Raw genomic sequence first — 16,580 nt, 5'->3', positions numbered from 1 at the left:
GGGGCGGGACTGCGCCATTGTGACGTCACAGCGCGGGCGCCGCGGCGGAAGGGGGGAGCTGCGCCATTGTGACGTCACCGGGAGGTGTGAGGGTGAGGGTGATGGCGGCGGGGACGGAGCTGTGCCCGCACTGCCAGCGCCCCTTCAAGCGGCTCCGCGCGCACCTCCCGCACTGCAAGGCAGCGCCACCGGCACCGGGCAGCGCACCGCGATCGGCACCGGGCCCCGAGCCGCCCCCTGGTACCGGCACCGGCAGCGCACCGCGATCGGCACCGGGCCCTGAGCCCTCCCCCGGCACCGGCAGCGCACCGCGATCGGCACCGGGCCCCGAGCCCTCCCCCGGTACCGGCACAGCCCCAGCGCAGCCCCCCGGGCCCGGCCGAGGTTCGGGGCCCCGCAGCCGCTCCCCGGCCGTGCAGGACGTGGCCCGGAGCCTGGACCTGCACCCCGAGGAGGTGCAGGATGTCCCCAGGCAGCTGCAGAAGGGGGTGAAGGTGGTGATCGAGCGGCACCGCGCCAGGGTGCTCAGGGAGAAGCAGCCCCGGGGCCGAGCGGGGAGCGGCGGGGAAGGGACGGATCCCGGCACTGCTGCCCCTCCGCAGCGCCGCAAAAGCGCCCAGAAATCCAAGAGCAAGGAGACTCGGAGCCAGGGAGCCGTGGGGAGCGGGACTGGGAGCTCCAAGGGAGAAACGAGCAATTTAAAGGCAACAAAGGCACTTCAAGAGAGCAGAAATAGCCGCGGTGACCTGGTGCAGCAGGAGGGAAGAGACAGATTCACGGCAGGAGAGGAGCAGGTGCACCTGGAATTTGGGGTGGGATCTGAACCCCCCCTGGCTGCTTTGCATCCCAAGAAGCTCCATCTGTCACTGATGGAGGCATTCGGAGGTGACGGCCAAGGGACATCCAAAAATGAGCTCAGCAGCCGGCAGAGGCTGCGGGACAGCGGGGAGGGGGGCGAGGCAGTGTCCGAGCCCGGGCTGACCGTGGGCAGAGCCCCGGAGCTGGGTCTGCTCCACACGGCCAAAATCCAGCCCACCTGCTCTGCCCAGAGCGCCAGGGCCACTGCCAGGGGCTTGGAGTGGTTTCCAGACTTGTATCCTGACTATGAAGGGCTGAGGATTTTCCCAGGGAAGCAGTTCCACGAGGATTCGAGGATCGGGGCGGAGACGCCCAAGGGTGGTTTCACACAGGGGCAACAAGGTAACGAAAGTCTCGGTGCCGGGATTTGCTGGAGCGGGAGAGGAGGGGTGGGGAATGCTGAGCTGCTGGGCTTGCCTAGAAAGGATCCGGGAGAATCCAAACTGGGCATCCTCCAGCAAAACCAATGGTTGATGTTTTTGTACAGGCTGGAGTCAGGCTCGTGCATGTTTGAGCTGACAGAGCCCAAACTTTGTGGGAGAGGTGATTCCCTCTCCTTTTCCAAGCCCAAATTCCATGAGCACTGTGACTTGTCTCCCTGCAGGTCCCCTCTCAGAGAGGCCCTTGATGGAGGTGAGGCTGGGGGAGCTGCACTCCTGGATCAGAACCTGCAACTTCTCTCCCCAGGGGCTGCTGGGAGCAGTGCAGAGAGGTGAGAATTCCTGGCTTTTGGGGCAGATCCATCCCACTTTTCCCTGACTTACTTCACTGATCCCAGTGGCCAGTCTGGATCTTTACAAAGCACAAAAATCATGGAGTGATGGAATGGTTTGGGAGAGACCAAAGATGATAAAGATGATGCAGTGCCATCCCCTGACCTGTGCAGGGACACCTTCCACTATCCCAGGTGGCTCCAAACCCAATCCAAGCCTGGCCTTGGACACTTCCAGGGATCCAGGAGCAGCCACAACTTCTCTGGCCTCCCCTTAGTCACAAGGAACAATTCCTTCCCAACATCCCATCTATCCCTGCCCTCTGGCAGCGGGAATAAACTTTAAATAAATTTTTAGCTTTATAAAGTTGCATGGAAACAGTGAATTGCCAAGACCAGCCCATGATTTCTCCCTTTCCTTTCTCTCCCAACAGCCTGGAGCAGTTATTGTGCCAAATACATCCAGGTGAAGCAGGGGGGACCTGCTGGAATCTCCATGCTCCTGGCTGGCTACTGCCTGTTCAGCTATGGCTGGAACTATCAGCACTTCAGTAAGAATTCCTTGGGGTCTCCTATTTCAGGAATTCTTCCTTTTGCAGCACTTGGAAAGTCTGTTTAGCATTGCTGTTAATTAAAGCTGTGGAATAATTTCAGTAATTAAATTATTTAAATAGTCTTAAATGGGGAGTAACACCAGAGCTCAGAGAGCAGGATTCTCTAGGTGGGGAGAGGAATCTGGTTAATAAAAGTGCTGATAGCAGCTGCAGACTCCCAGCTTCTCCCTGGAGAGCACCAGGATTGTCAGGAGCACTTGGAAAAGCCCACACAGGGCAGAGGGAGGAGATGTTCCACCAGGAGCTCCTGTTCCCTGCATTTCCTGACAAAGGACAAGGGCTTTGCTGGTGTTTGGGTGGCTCCCCCTTGCAGCACAGAAACAGAGAAGCTGAAGTCAGGCTGCTCATCCCACCTGGGGGCCCCAGACAGATCCCTGGGCTGACACTGGGATGGTTTTCTTGTTCCAGAGCGGCACCGCTGGCGAAAATACCACTGAAGGAGCTGGAGCAGCAGCCAAGGAACAGCCACAGCTCCTGGGGAGCAGCAGAGCAGCCAGGACTGGGATCCCAGCAGGAATTCCCAGCAGCAGGGGCCTGGCTGGAGCTGGAGCTGAGGAGGGGCCGCTTTGCAGGTCGGCTTGTGTAGCAAGAGAGGGGACAGGGCCAGCCTGTGGCCACCCCTCTGTGGGTCAGGCAGCTTGCAGTAGTGACATGAGAAACTTTAGAGGCACCCTGAGAGATGTGTGTGGGCAGGAGAGCTCCTGGAGGCTGCAGAGTCCCAGGGACAGGGGACTACCCCTTGGCCTGAGCTGTCATTAGAGATTAGTTGACAATTCTGCTGTAGCAGGGTGGGCTCCAACCCCAGTAACCATTCCCTTCAAATCCAGAGCTGTGCCTGGCCCAGCCCAGTTTGTACTCACCCCTTGTACTGGTGGGACTGGTGAAGGCACTGGAGCAGCAGCTCAGACCACAGTGCCCTAATTCCAGGGAAGAAAAATCCATGGGATGAGCTGTTGTGCCCAAAGGGCAAACAGCCCTGCAGCAGACAAACCAGGACAGTCAGGAGTGCTAGTTGGAGCCTGCCATTCCCAGACATGTCTGGGAAAGGGTTGCTCATGTTGCAGGCATGAAGGGCAAAAAGAAAAGCCAAGAATTAAAAGTCTGAGCTCTTTATTATGCAGAGTGCAGTAGTGCCATGACAGAGGTGTTGCACCAAAAACTCTTCTCACCAGCAATAAAAATTTGTGTGGATTTTCCTTTCCAGCTTGGGTTGTGGTCTGAGATGTGATGCTTTGTGCCCCCTTCCCAAAGGGATGAGCACATCCTCACCCCTGTGCCCAGGATCCTGCACCCCCCTCCAAACCTTGGGAATGCTGCTGCTGTCCCAGCCTGCCCACAGCCAGCAGTGCCAGGGCAGCAGCCAGCTGTGGGAAGTCCCAAATTTCATTGCATGAAGTGATTTCTGTGCCAACTGTGAGCTGGTGCTGGGCAAACCCCGCTGGCTTTTCCATCCAGCAGCTGCTTTGGTGCCGTGTCCATCGTGTTCTGTGGTTTCCTCCTTCCCTGATCCTCGTGGGAGCACTGGAGTCACTTCCCCAGCAGCACTTCCAGCCGTGTCCTCCTGCTCTCAGTGCCACAGGGACTGACTGATCTGCTCTGGGGGCACAGGGAATGGGGCTGTGCTGGATCAGCCACTGCCACGTGTTGGTTTTGACCCCATTTCCAATGGGATCATGGAAGCAGCACCCCCAGACCTCCAACTGCACCAAACCTCTCAGCCAGGAGGATTTGTTGTTCCCAGTGGTATCACCACTGAAATCCCTTCCCCTGCTGGTTCCCACCCCAGCTCCAGGGGGACAGGGCCAAATAACACAAAGAAAAGACATTTCCAGGCAAAGAGACAGTTTTTGGGAAGCACTAGGAATCCCCACAGCCCCTGCTGCCCCTCATCCTCCCTCCAAGGCGAGACTGCTGCTCCCAGCCCTCCCATTCCCCAAAATCCCTCACCTTGGAGCAGGTGCCTCCCTCCAGCAGGCTCTGTGTGCTCGGGGTGCAGCCACTGGTGTCCCACAGATGAGCTGCCAGGTGCTGGCTGCCACGGGGAGGTGGCTCCTTGGGTGGCACCTCCTCACCTCCCCTGACCTCTGCAGCAGCCAGATCCCTCTGTACCAGCCCCCATGGACACCCACCTTCCTGGGGGGAAAAAAGGGGGGCAGGAGGAGCAGTTCAGGAGCTGGGGGGCAGCTGGGGCATCACCCCCACAGGAACAGGGAAAGCAGCTTCACCTTGGATGGGTCTGTGCTGCTGGTCATGAGGCCGGCCTTGAGGCTGGAGGGGACACAGAACAGGCAGTTACTCCCTGTGGTGCCCCCAGATCCTCCTGAGGCCCCTCGGGGGTGTCCTGGAGCTGGTCCAGGCACCTCCACGGGGACCAGGGCTGTCCCCTGCTGTCAGCAGCACAGCCTGGGTGTGGGGTTTGGTTAATTCAGACCCTTTGGCTCCTTGTCCCTGACCCTACAAGGGTCACAGCCACCTCAGAGAGGGGATTTCCCCCCCAGCCCGCCCATACGTACTGCACGAATTTGCACTTGGGTCCCTCCGGGCAGAATCCCACCAGGTAGTTGGCACACATCACCCTCCTCGTGTGCTTGTACTTGCACAGGGGACCTGCCAGGCAGAGGGGACACTCCATCACCCCAGGACTGTGGGAGCTCAGTTTTCCTGCAGCCCCCAGCCCAAATCCCCCCGGGTGCTGGGTTCCAGCCCTATCCCCGCTGGGCACGCCCTGCCCCGCTCACCGTGCCTGCAGAAGCCGCGGTCGTACCAGGGACAGCCCACGGTGCTGGCGGCGCCATCCACGTGCAGGAAGGGACAGTCCTTGTTGCTGCACTCACCTGCGGGAGCAAGGGACATTGGGGACAATGCTCATTCCACCCAAACGCAGCGGGAATCGCTCGAGGATGGGCTGGATGGGAGGAATTGAGGTGTCCTGGGAACAGCCAGGTTTGGCTGGGGGGGGACAGTGACCGGGCTGAGTGACAGTGGCACTTCTTCCCGCAGTCAGGAGGGGGCATCAGCCGCTTGCTCGAGGCCAGACCGAGGGACACGAGAAGGGAGGAGGGTCCCGGCAGGGCCAGCCCCGCACCTACCGAACTTGGAGTAGAAATAGCACTCGGGCATTCTGGTGGCGTCGTAGTCGTGCAGGAAGTCGCAGCCCTCGCCCCTCTTGCAGAGCCCTCGCAGCCAATGCTTGCACACCGCGGGCTTGGCCCCGCCGTGCCGGGGGTGGCCCTGCACACCTGGGACAGCCTGTCACAGCCAGCCTGTCCCCACTGTCACAGCCTGACCCTGCACACCTGGGACAGCCCTGTCACAGCCAGCCTGTCCCCACTGTCACAGCCCAGCCTGTCCCCACTGTCACAGCCTGGCCCTGCACACCTGGGACAGCCTGTCACAGCCAGCCTGTCCCCACTGTCACACCCAGCCTGTCCCCAAATCCCCAGCCCTGCCCGTCCCCACAGCTCAGAGTGGGGAGGGCTTCCCCTGCTACCCCCAGTGCTGGGACACTGGGGACCCTGCAGCTCCCCAAGAGCTTTTCCAGCTGCATCCTTAAGGGAGCAATGCTCAGAGCCAAAACAAAAACCACCCAGGTGTTGCAGGAGGGCAGCAAGAGGAGAACCCCAAAAACTCCCACAGCCCTGTCACCCTCCAAAAATGCCACAGCCCTGTCCCCAACTTACTGTCCACCCCTGGGAAGGGCAGGGGCCGAGCTCCAAGCTCCTCCACATCAGCCTCTGAGTCAAACCTGAGCTTCTCCACGCCAGCCACCAGCTCCTGCATCATCCCTGCTCCTGGAAGAGCCTGCTCCAGCCTGGCAGGGGCACTCCCCGAGGAAAACACAGCTCTCCAAAGGGAGCACCACACTCTGCAGGTCCCTGCAGCCACCCTGGGCCCCAGCAGCACTCCAAAACCCTCCTCCTCCTCCTCCTCCCCAGGCAGAGCAGAAGCAGCCCGAGCAGCCCTGGAGTGCTGCATTTAGAGGGGGAAGTTGCCCACATCTGATCCCAATTTGCAGCCCTGATTTCCCAGTGCCTCAGCTGGGGAGCTCAGCCCAGCCCCAGGCAGCCCCTCGCAGCCTCCCCGCTCCCACATCTGCTTCTCCTCCACAAAACCCGGCTGGGGCTGCCTGGGAGCTGGTTAACCCCTCACTTCCAGGCCTTACATGGAATAAATATGGTCAGAGTCCTGGGACTGAGCATTCCAGCAGCACGGGGTGGATGCTGGGTGTGTTTGGGTGGGCAGCACCCAGGGCTGCCCTCCAGCCCCTGGCAAGGCAGACCCACATCCTGGGCTCCTGCAATTGCATCCCAACAAACCATGGGATGGTTTCTTGTGGAAACAGAATGATCCTTAAAGCCCTCCTTGTTCCATCCACAGGCAGCCACATTTCCACTGGGCTGCCCAGAAGCCTCTTCCAACCCTGATTTGGGATTTTCATGGGTGCCAGGCTCTGGTGGCACATTGTGGGCGTGACCAGGGTTCCATGGGCTCCTCAGAACCCTGGATTTATCCCAGTGCTCTATCACATGGCTTCAGTGGCACATTCTGGGCATGACCAGGGCCCTGTGAGCTTCCCAGAACCCCTGGATTTATCCCTGTGCTCCATCCTTGTTCCATCCCTGCTCCAGTGGCACGTTCTGGGCATGACCAGGGCTCTGTAGGCTTCTCAGAAACCCTGGATTTATCCCAGTACTCCATCCCTGCTTCATCACATGGCTTCAGTGGAACATTCTGGGCATGACCAGAGCCCACCCCAAGCAGCCCCAGAGCCCCTGGATTTATCCCAGTGCTCCATCCCTGCTCCAGTGACACATTCTGGGCATGACCAGGGCTCCATGGGCTTCTCAGGAACCCTGGATTTATCCCAACACTTCATCCCTGTTCCACCACGTGGCTCCAGTGGCACATTCTGGGCATGACCAGGGCCCTGTGAGCTTCCCAGAACCCCTGGATTTATCCCAGAGCCCCTGGATTTCTCCCAGTGCCCCGTCCCTGCTCCATCCCTGCTCCCATGGCCACGTCAGTGTCCGGGGCTGACACGGCTGCTGGAGCCCTGCCCCCATTCTGTCACTTGCCATCAAACCACTGGAGCAGCACGGCCACAGCACTGCCCGTGGGTGCTGCAGGGTGCTGGGCACCCACTGCTCACCCTGCAGCCGTGTGGGACAGCCCAGTGTCACCCTGGGGTGTCACAGATGTCACTGTGCCCACTGAGGAGCTGGTGCTGGGCACCCACTGCCCACCCTGCAGCACAGGTGCCACCCTGTAGATGGATGCAGATATATTTGCAATATATCAAAATCTTCCTATTGTCCCCACTGATTAATGCTGAAAAAGATGAAGCAAATGGCTTTGTTGTGTTGAATACCACTGAACCTCAAAGTTCAAAGTAAGAACCAGGAGGCAAGATTCATTGATACATGCTGCTTTGTCATATATTTCATTTCTCCCAATAATATTTTCTTTCATTAATGCAAACATGAGACATTAAAACATGTTTGCTTGCTCTAATGATATCACAACAAAGAAATGGACGAAATGCTTCTTACTGTTATTTTCAAACATTTGTGTCTGTGATTTTTCCATGTATTTGTTTCTTAAATAAAAACAAATAGTTCCAAATTTACAGATGTCACTGTGCCCACCGAGGGCTTTGGGGGGGCTGGGGGTGCAGCCTGGCTCCCTGCAGCCCAGGACACATGGCACTGTCCCTGTCCCTGTCCCCTCCCGGTGTCCCCGGGCCACGCCCTGTCCCGCCTGTGCTCACATTCTCTTTCTGCCCCATCAGCTCGCGGCACCGCAGCGCTGCCGAGCCCGAGCCTGGAGCCGACAGCGTCACAAAGATCAGAGTGGCCAAGTGACAGTGGCAGGCGGCCCGGAAATGTCACCCCAGGGCTTGTCCCCGCCCCGCAGCCCCGGGGAGCAGAGGGAGCAGAGCCCAGGGACCGACCCTCGCTGCTTTGTGCAGAGCACCCCTAAGGGACAGGAGCAGCCAGCTGTCCCCCCAGCAGCAGCCTGGTGACCTCCCAGGTGACAGGGACCGGGACCTTGGCCCAGGGGGACCCTGGCAGAGGGCAGGGGGGCACGGTGACCGGGGTGAGCCTGGTGAGCTCAGAGCCTCCAGCTGCAGCTGCTGTTGTTCTCCCTGCCCCAGACAATGGCCCAATGTCCCCTGCCCAGGGGACAGGACAGGACCCCATTGTGTCCCCACTGTGGCACAGCGTTTGCCTGCTCCCCTGGCTTCTCCATTTGGGTGGACAGGGGCACCCAGCTCCTCCAGGGCTGGGAGATGTTTAGGGGGATAAATCATCCCCTCTCTCCAGTGAGGAGAGCCTGGCAGTGCTCAGGGAAAGGCTCTGGGCCCTTTCCTGGCACTTGCCCAGCTCCATCCAAGGGGCTGGAGCGGGAAGTGACTCCCAGCACTGGCAGATCCCCATTTCCCCAATGGCTGAGCTGTGGGAAGCTGGCTGTGGGATGGGAGTGACCTGCCCTGCTCTCTGTTCCAGGATCATCCAGGGCCAGGGCAGCCCCACGGGGCCAGGAACCCCCAGGGCAGCCCTTGGCCCCCAGCCCGGGGGAGCAGGGACAGCCAGTCCTGCCCCCCCACACCATCCCCTCCTCCCAGGGCTGGGGGAGGAGGGGGGACCATTGGCAGAGCTGGCCCTTGGCAGGAGGGTCCCAGCCCCAAGCCAGATCCGGCCAGCAGGAGCTCTGCTGCTTCCTCAGAAAGCTGGGCCACGGCAGGAGCCCCAAGAGCAGCCAGCAGCACAGCCAGGGATGGGCAGCAGGACAGGGCTGGGCACGGGGACTCCCCTCAGGAACTCAGGCCACTGCAGTCACTACCATTTCCTTTTATTCCTTGCATTTGTACATACACAGTAAAAAACCTGCTGTTCCAGCTGCCTGCTCCCAGCACTGCCCAGCCCCACCAGGACACCAGAATTCCCTGGTTCCAGCAGCTTCCTGGTGCTCCTCCCACAGGGGACAGACCCACATTTCCATCAGCATCCCTGTGACCCCCAGGCTGGTTGGAGGGTCAGGAATCTGGGATGGAACCATCCATCCATCCATCCATCCATCCATCCATCCATCCATCCGAGGGATGGGGAGCAAGCACCTGCCACGGCACAGAGAGTCTCTTGGTCTGCAGAAAGTCCCCAAAAAGCCCAGCAACCTGGAGCTGCCCATAGTCCCAGGCCACCTCTGACCTCCAGAGCCAAGTTCTTCCTCGTGGGAAAATCCTCCCTCAGTTAAAACCAAAAGAGAGTAGAGAAAGGTAAGTACAAATCAGAAAACAGTAAAAACTGTACGGCGGAAAATATACATATATTACTAAAGAGGCTAAAACTCCAAAGGCTCGTCTTGTTGGATCCTAAATCGCTTTACACGGGCAGGGGGAAAGGAGCTAATATCCAAAGTCCAGCAGAAAGAACCAAAACTGAGTCTGTTCCCCCTCCCAGAAGTGCTGGAGCTCTCGGGGGCTGCAAACATCAGGAAGCCCCCGGCCCCGGGGGCAGAGCGCTGTCCTGCTGCAGCACAGAGAGGGAACGAGGCAGGAGAGGAGTCCAGTCTTCCCCAGTGCCACCACTGGGTGCTCAGCCCCGTGTCCAAGCAGTGACACCCAGACCCTCGGCGCGGCGCCCGCCCTTATACCCGGATCTCGTCATCGTCTTCGTCAGCGAACGAGAACTCCTTGTCGGGGCGCCTGGGGGTCCCTCCCCGCTGGCTCGGTGGCCTGGGGACGGGGCTGCGCTCCTCAGTGCAGCTGGACACAGGGCTGCTGTCCCTGGGGCTGCGGCTCTGGCTCGGCCGGGCCACCACGGCCGCCAGCGGGGAGCCGGGCGGGGCAGGCTCGCCTTCCTCCTCCTCCTCCTCCTCCTCGCGGCTCTCCTCCGCCTCGGCATCTTCGTCCTGCTCCCACTGCTCCTTATCCATGATGCTCAGCACGTCCCCCAGCATGGAGGGCCCCAGGTCGATGTGGAAGGACATGATGGACTCGGCGTGCTTCAAGCCCGCCCCGCCCTTGGCCACCAGCACGGGCAGCTCCGTGATGTCCCCGAAGTCGCGCTCGTCCAAGCCGGGGCTCAGCGGCCCCGCGGCCGCCCCGTTGGGGCGCTGCTGCTCTTCGGGGCTCATCTCCTCGGGCAGCTTCTTCACAGGGCTGGAGGAGAGGCTCTTGGGCAGCTGCCCCGCGCTCCTGTCCACGTCCTTCTCGTTGAGCTGGGGCAGGGACACGGCGTTCTTGACGAAGAGCGCCGAGTCGCGCAGCGAGCCCAGCATGTCGCGCCGGTCGCCGCGCGTCACCGACTGCGAGCGCTTGCTGCTGCGGAAGCGGCGCGACAGCAGGCCGGGCTTGGAGGCTCCCAGCTCCTCTCCCGCCTCCGGTACCGGCTCCCCGGCCTTGCTGGTGAGGAAGGAGGTGTCCCCAAAGGCGTCCCCGGCGCGCCCCACGTGCATGGTGTGGCGGAAATCGCCCAGCGGGGCGCTGATCATCTCGGCCGTCAGGTCGGCGCGCGAGCGGCGCTTGGAGTGCGCAGAGTTGGACACGAGCTGCTTGAGGATGGGCATGGCTGGTGGAGAGCAGGGGAGGCTGGTCCTGGGGCCTGGGGCTGCTGCTCACAGCCTGGGCTCCACAGCCGGGATCCCAGCGGCGTCACGGGTGGGTCACTCCTAGGGGAGAGGAGGGAGGGACATGGTCAGGCTTTGAGGGTGGGGTGGGGGATGAGATCCCCCCACGCTCCGACCTTTCTTCTGGCTAGCTCTAGGTCAGAGATGGAGGGCATACGGCAAGGACAAAGCAAAGGAGGCTCCTTTTCCCAGGATGCCAAATTTCATCGCACCAAGCTGCAAAATGTGACCCCCGTGCCCACCAGCTGCGTGGATCTCCCAGGAATTGGCTCCATTCCACACAGGACACATCCTCAGACTGCCCTGAGCTCCCCACACCCCCAGACCCATCCCCGGAGCAGAGAGAAATCTCTGGGCACAGAAATCCCTCAGGATGATCCCTGACTCTGTGCCCCACATGAATGGGCACCGCTGGCACCCCCTGTCCCCTCCTGGTGCAGCCCCAGCCCTCCTGAATGCGGCACGGCAGCTCCAGCCTCTGCGAGCTGCACGCTGAGAAGATGCCTGGGATTTTTTTTTTTTTCTTTTTTTTTCTAATTGGAAGAAAGCAGGGAGGAGCAGACGCCAGGAGGAATTGGAAACAGACGGCAGGAAGTGTGTGAGGAGGGCGTAGAGCCCCCGGGAGGCACCGCCAGCCGAGCAGGGGGACGGGGGGACCACGATGGGGACCCCTTCGTGCTTGGCAGGATGGGGACGTGGGGACACAGCTTTGCTGCTGCTCTGGAGCCCCCCCAAAACCCTCCGTGCTGCTTCCCATGAGCTGAGCCCGTGCCTGACCATCCCCCGGCAGTCTCATGGTCACCGCTGTGACTCAGAGGTGACACAAGTGACGAAGGCTCTGTCCGACCGCAATGGCCACGGGCACGATGCTGCTTCCCTCGGCCCCTCGGGGCCACCAGCCGAGGGAACGCAGGAGGGGACAGGGACAGCGGCGGTGTCCCGCATCCCGCGGCGCCAGGCAGCCCCAGGTGGTCCCGGGAGAGGCAGCCGGGGAGGAAGGGCTCGTGGCCGCCCTCTTCCTCCCGGCGACACCGCTGGCGACACCGCGCCCCGTGACACGCACGGGGAAGGGACGGGCAGGACGGACGTGTGTCCTCGCAGCGAGCCTGGGGCGGGGGCCACGTCCCCTCCCCCGGTGCCCACCCGGCCCCACGGCCCGAGGGCAGCGATGGGGACACCTCCACAGCCCATCCCTCCCCACAGCCACGCTGTGACACCCCGGAGGAGCAGCAGCAGCTCAGGCAGGCTGTGGCCAGGCAGGATGGACTCCGGCCCCACGCTGGGACAAAGTCCGGCCCAACCCTCCCGTGCACGGCTCCCGGATGGGCCTGGCCAGGGCAGGAGTGGCACCGGTGGCACGTGGCCACACTCCCTGTCCAGCCCTGTGCAGGATCCCACAGCCCGAGCCCCCAGGGCCACCCAGGGGGATGATGGCACAAGGGGGACCAGCTGGGGAGCCCCCAGTCCATCCCCAGCAGCTGGGGGAAGCCACCAAGGAGCCACAGCCCCTTCCCTACACCTCACACCAGGAGCAGGGGGAATTCCTGCCCCTCTCAGCCCCTCCCAGCAGAGGAGCAGCTCTCTGGACCCCGCTCCGGGATCTCCCGCACGCCCGGCCGGGTGCGTGTGCATGGCACGAACTCCTTCCCCTTCCAACGTCTCCTTCCAGGCCAGCATTCCTGCAGCCTTCGGTTTTCCATAAAACAAACACTCCCGGGGAGCTCCCCAGCTGGGCCAGGCAACCGTGCTGCTGATTTAGGCCATCTGGGGACTGTCCCTCCCTTGTATTTAGATTTCGGGGCCAAGTTCAGCATTTGTGAGATACTTTGCAAGCCGCGGCAAAGGGGCCACCGGGAGGTTGGAGCGGGACCGGCCGGGCCAGCAGCGCTCCATCACCGTCACAGCCTCCAAAGCAGCACCGTGCCCCCTCCCCTGAACGCTCCGGCCCCTTCCCAGCAGCCGAAATCCGGCCCCGCCCCTCGGTGTTTGGCTCGCAGCTCGCCCCGGGAGGTGATGGCAGCACAGATGGACACTGCTGCCCGCACAGCCCGGCCCCGGGGACCCGGACACAGAGCGCTTTTCTCCTGCTCTCGCTCGGGGACAGCAGATCCTGTGACATTCCCGCTGTCACAAAGGAAACCAGGCCAGGGAGGCATCGCCGGCGCTCCTTTCCAGCCACCTACCCGGGGAAGCTGCTGGTAACCCGAGAGACTTGGCAGGCACCTGGCAGCGCTGCCCATCCCAGAGCAGAGCCAAGCCCCAGCAGGGCTTTGGGGCAAGGGCAGGGGACAGGACCTGCACACCCAGGGCGAGAACAAGAGGGACAGACCATACTGACAGCCCTGTGCTGCTTCCCACCTGCCCTCTGAGGGCTCTGAGGAGCGAGAACCTGAGGTGCCCAGGGACACAATTGTCCCTGTAAATGAATGTCTGCTTGTAGGACAGCGCAGCCAGCACAGAACTGGGACAGCCCTGGCCAGGCCCACGTGCCCTGATGGTGCAGGTTCCCACGAGACCCCCCTCCGTCCTCCCCATCCCATCCCACTCAGCACCAGTCACCCGTGGGGACCAAAGTGAAAGTGGCTCAAAGAAGGAGGCCAGTGAAGGAGAAATGCCAAATCCAGCCACATTCCCATGCATCCTGCCCCCAGCTCTTCCCGCTCACAGGCTGGGAAAGACAACCTGGGAAAGCATCCTGGCCGGCCCAGCCGGCTCCAAACGAGCTCCAAACGAGCTCCCCGGCTTCTCCGTGCAGGCCCCCCAGGCAGCACCCCGAGATCAGAGGATGCTCTCCCCGCCCTGCCGGGCGCTGGGCAGGGGCTGTGCTGGACCGGTCGGGTCCCCCACACTGCCCAGGGCCAGGGAGAAGCCACACACGGGACAGGGATGCCACCCCACCTGCTCTGAGCCCCACTTTGGGGTGCGCTGCCCCTCGGGGATCCTTTGATGCTTTGATGTTGGAGCCGGGCAGACAGCAGCTGGAGACAGGGCACGGATCACACCCTGCACGGCCGGCCCGGGAGGGGACCGGCCGCTGTCACACCCTCGGTCGGGCTGTTCCCAGGGCCTGGGGGCAGGCGGTGCTGGCAGCGCGGCAGCCCCGGCGCCCCAGCGACCGCGGTGACAGGTCCGCTCCTGCCCCGGCATCGCGACCGTGGGATGCACGGAGCGGCCTCGCAAGTGCAAAAGCCACTGCCAGCGAGCATCAGAGCCGGGGATGGAGAGATGGCACTCGGGGAGGGGGGAGAAGCTTGGCTCTCACCAGGGCTCTCCGCACACGGAGCAGCACCAGGCTGGGAACTCGGCGCCAGTGCCAAAAGCAGAGACGCGCTCCCCGAGGGACTGCCAACAGCCAGGAGGTAGCCAGAGTTCAGCAAGGAACTATTGGCAGGACACGCCAGAACACGCACAGGGCCATAAATCCTCCAGCTCTGGGGCCACGAACCAGCCCGCGGCTCTGCAGGGCCAGGAGGGGACTTTTCCGGGGGGAAAGGTTATCTCCTCGCTGGCTCTGCCTCACAACAGGGGCTGGCCGGGCTTCCACAGGATACCGGGGCTGAACAGACCTCCCGACCTGCGCCGGGCTCCGAATTCCTGCGGTTTCGCTGGGGTGGACGGGAAGTAAAGCAGGCAGACATCCCACAGCGCGGCTCCCTACCTGCCGGGGGCCCGGAGCCGCAGCTCGGGGGGCCCTGGGCGGCTGTTTGTGCTCAGGACAAAACCCAGCGAACAAAGGCAGCGAGCGGCACGGTCAGCACAACGCCGGGAGCTGGCGCTGGGGCCGGGGAGGGACCCCGCGGCCGCTGAGCCCGGGCACGGAGCGGGGAGGGGATCGGGGGTCAGGCTCTGCAGCCCCAGACCCAAACAGGCTGAGCCTCCTCGGTGCTAAACCTCAGCTGGAATCGCTCCACGGTTTCCGAGGGAGCTGCGTCCAAAACAGATTTGTTTACTGCGTGCCCTGCAGGGGAGCGAGCCCCGTCCTGGCTGCAGAGATCGCACGCTGTGCCTCAGTTTCCCCTCGCAGCCCATTAACGATCCCTTTAGAACAGTTCTCCTGCTCTATGGATCCCAACTCCCTTTGGAACAGCCTCCCTGATCCATAGATTCGGCGCTTGGAAACATCCATACTTCCCGCTGCTGCTGCTGCCGCCGGGGTCAAACCGGGGCGGCGTGGGGCGAGTCCAGCGCCCCGCCAGCGCTCGCTGCCCACCGACCCGCGGCTCTGCGGGCACCGGAGCGGGTCTGGGAGCCAGCCCCGTGCCCAGCGCTGGCACAGCCGGGCACTCCCTCTCTCCGGAGCACCCCCGGCAGCGGAGTGTGCCGCCCAGGGCCGGGCAGCAGGGCGGAGGGCAGGCTGCGCCCAGCCGGGACCCCTGGCTGAGCGGGACGGGGATTTCGGGCGGCTCTGACTCAGCAGCCGGCGGCGCCCAGCCCCGAGGTGCCGCTGGACCCGCTCCAGCGTGGCGAGGATCAACCTTCCCGACACGGGCCGGGGGCAGCCACCGCCCCGGCCGCGACCCCCGCCCGCTCTGGCACCGCCACCGCCGGTGGCGAACGGCGGCGATCGCGGCCGGGGCGGGGTGCGGTGAGCCGGCCCGGTGCCCCGAGCTGGGCAAACAGCTCTCCGCATCCTGTTAACCCCTTCGCCCACCCGCGCCGCGCACCGGCCCCGGGGAATGGGGCGGGGGGTCCCGGGCGCCCCTCTGCCCGGTACCGGAGCGCGGCAGCGCCGGGACCCCGCCCGCCCGCCGGACAATAGCGGAGCCGAGCGCGGTGGGATCCCCGCAGGAGCCGGGACCAGCCGGGCCGGACCGGGCCAAGCGGGGCCGAGCCTCGCCGGGCCCCCGCGAGCCCCGGAGCCCCCGGTGTCCCCCCTCCCGTACCTGCTCGCCCGGGCCCCGCCGCCGCCGCCGGTCCATGGCCGCGCCGCGCCGGAACGGAGCGCCCCCCCCGCGGCGATGACATCATCGGCCCGCCCGGGCCAATGGCACAGCGACACGTCACGGGGCGGACCCACGCCCTCCATTCAAACCCGAGTGGGGAGGGGGGGGCGGAACCCTTGGCCCCGCCCGGGGAGTCCGGCGGGAGGGGGGGACACGAGTGGGGTCAGGAGAGGGGTCAGGAGTGGGGTCAGGAGTGCGGTCAGGAGAGGGGACAAGAGTGGGGACAAGAGTGGGGGCTCGACATCTCCCGGGGGGATGCGGGGGTGGGCGGGAGTGGCGGCTCACGGGTCTCGTCCCGCCGGGATCCCCGGGTGCGATCCTCGAGTGGGATCCCCGGGTGCGATCCCCGAGCGCGATCCCCGCGTGGGATCCCCGCAGGCAGAGCACGGAGCTGGCCGCACCCCCGGCGGAGCGGCGGGGTTGAGGTGGTGCTGGGTGACCGACTCGAATTAATTAAAGGGAATTAAGAACCGCGCTGAGATGCCAGGAGGAGGCGGCTTCAGCCGCAGGGCAGCAGCGATGTCCCCGTTCCACTCGTGACGGGGACACCCGCGAGGCTGCACCCACATTTCTGTCCCCAGCCAGCCCCGCTGCTCGATCCTTTTTAGGGGTCCGTCCAGCCGTGGCGGGGTTGGGTGGGCTGTGGCCGGCACACCATGGCAGGGGGTCCGTGGTCACCCCAGGCTCGCAGGGATGGATTCACGGCCACCGCGGCCCCCCCGTGACCACCGCGGCCCCGCTGACACTGCGCTGAAAGGGAGAGCGCGGGGCTGCACAGCCGCTGCTCGCCCGCTCGCGGTGATTAAGACGAGACCTTTGTGGGAG

General features: G+C 63.3%; 3 protein-coding genes across 4 annotated transcripts; 1 reads left to right on the top strand and 2 right to left on the bottom strand.

Moving 5' to 3' along the window:
• The first annotated feature begins 54 nt into the window (after positions 1 to 54).
• Positions 55 to 3,387, top strand: C18H17orf80 (chromosome 18 C17orf80 homolog). 2 transcript variants are annotated; one of them, XM_056506226.1, is made up of 4 exons: positions 55 to 1,200; positions 1,463 to 1,570; positions 2,005 to 2,121; positions 2,593 to 3,387. In XM_056506226.1, exons 1-4 carry the CDS (start codon positions 102 to 104, stop codon positions 2,619 to 2,621), a joined length of 1,353 nt encoding a protein of 450 aa, XP_056362201.1. In that variant the 5' UTR covers positions 55 to 101; the 3' UTR covers positions 2,622 to 3,387. The 2 variants fall into 2 exon arrangements, with proteins under 2 accessions (XP_056362201.1, XP_056362199.1); XM_056506224.1 differs by lacking the exon at positions 2,593 to 3,387 and having other exon boundaries at positions 2,005 to 2,223.
• Positions 3,388 to 3,486: 99 nt separating this feature from the next.
• On the bottom strand, positions 3,487 to 5,967 carry CPSF4L (cleavage and polyadenylation specific factor 4 like). Its single transcript, XM_056506290.1, has 4 exons — positions 5,865 to 5,967; positions 5,274 to 5,435; positions 4,923 to 5,018; positions 3,487 to 4,791 (listed from the first exon to the last, which is right to left on the bottom strand). The coding sequence occupies exons 1-4, from the start codon at positions 5,965 to 5,967 to the stop codon at positions 4,610 to 4,612; spliced, it is 543 nt and encodes a 180-aa protein (XP_056362265.1). The 3' UTR covers positions 3,487 to 4,609.
• Positions 5,968 to 9,019: 3,052 nt separating this feature from the next.
• CDC42EP4 (CDC42 effector protein 4) lies at positions 9,020 to 15,786 on the bottom strand. Its single transcript, XM_056506227.1, has 2 exons — positions 15,696 to 15,786; positions 9,020 to 10,854 (listed from the first exon to the last, which is right to left on the bottom strand). Exon 2 carries the CDS (start codon positions 10,750 to 10,752, stop codon positions 9,832 to 9,834), a length of 921 nt encoding a protein of 306 aa, XP_056362202.1. The 5' UTR covers positions 10,753 to 10,854; positions 15,696 to 15,786; the 3' UTR covers positions 9,020 to 9,831.
• Between the last annotated feature and the right edge of the window lie 794 nt (positions 15,787 to 16,580).

The sequence above is a fragment of the Oenanthe melanoleuca genome, chromosome 18 (genome assembly GCF_029582105.1).
Source record: "Oenanthe melanoleuca isolate GR-GAL-2019-014 chromosome 18, OMel1.0, whole genome shotgun sequence".
In the NCBI taxonomy this organism is placed as follows: Eukaryota; Metazoa; Chordata; class Aves; order Passeriformes; family Muscicapidae; genus Oenanthe; species Oenanthe melanoleuca.
The sequence above is the reverse complement of the archived record's forward strand: the minus strand, read 5'-3'. Positions and strand labels throughout refer to the sequence as shown.

Coding starts and splice junctions, on each gene's coding strand:
- C18H17orf80 (XM_056506224.1), top strand. CDS start 102: ATGGCGGCGGGGACGGAGCTGTGCCCGCACTGCCAGCGCCCCTTCAAG. Junction 1,201..1,462: donor TTTCACACAGGGGCAACAAG/GTAACGAAAGTC, acceptor GTCTCCCTGCAG/GTCCCCTCTCAGAGAGGCCC. Junction 1,571..2,004: donor GCTGGGAGCAGTGCAGAGAG/GTGAGAATTCCT, acceptor CTCTCCCAACAG/CCTGGAGCAGTTATTGTGCC.
- CPSF4L (XM_056506290.1), bottom strand. CDS start 5,967: ATGATGCAGGAGCTGGTGGCTGGCGTGGAGAAGCTCAGGTTTGACTCA. Junction 5,436..5,864: donor GCCCTTCCCAGGGGTGGACA/GTAAGTTGGGGA, acceptor GCTGGCTGTGAC/AGGCTGTCCCAGGTGTGCAG. Junction 4,792..4,922: donor CCGCGGCTTCTGCAGGCACG/GTGAGCGGGGCA, acceptor TCTGCCTGGCAG/GTCCCCTGTGCAAGTACAAG.
- CDC42EP4 (XM_056506227.1), bottom strand. CDS start 10,752: ATGCCCATCCTCAAGCAGCTCGTGTCCAACTCTGCGCACTCCAAGCGC.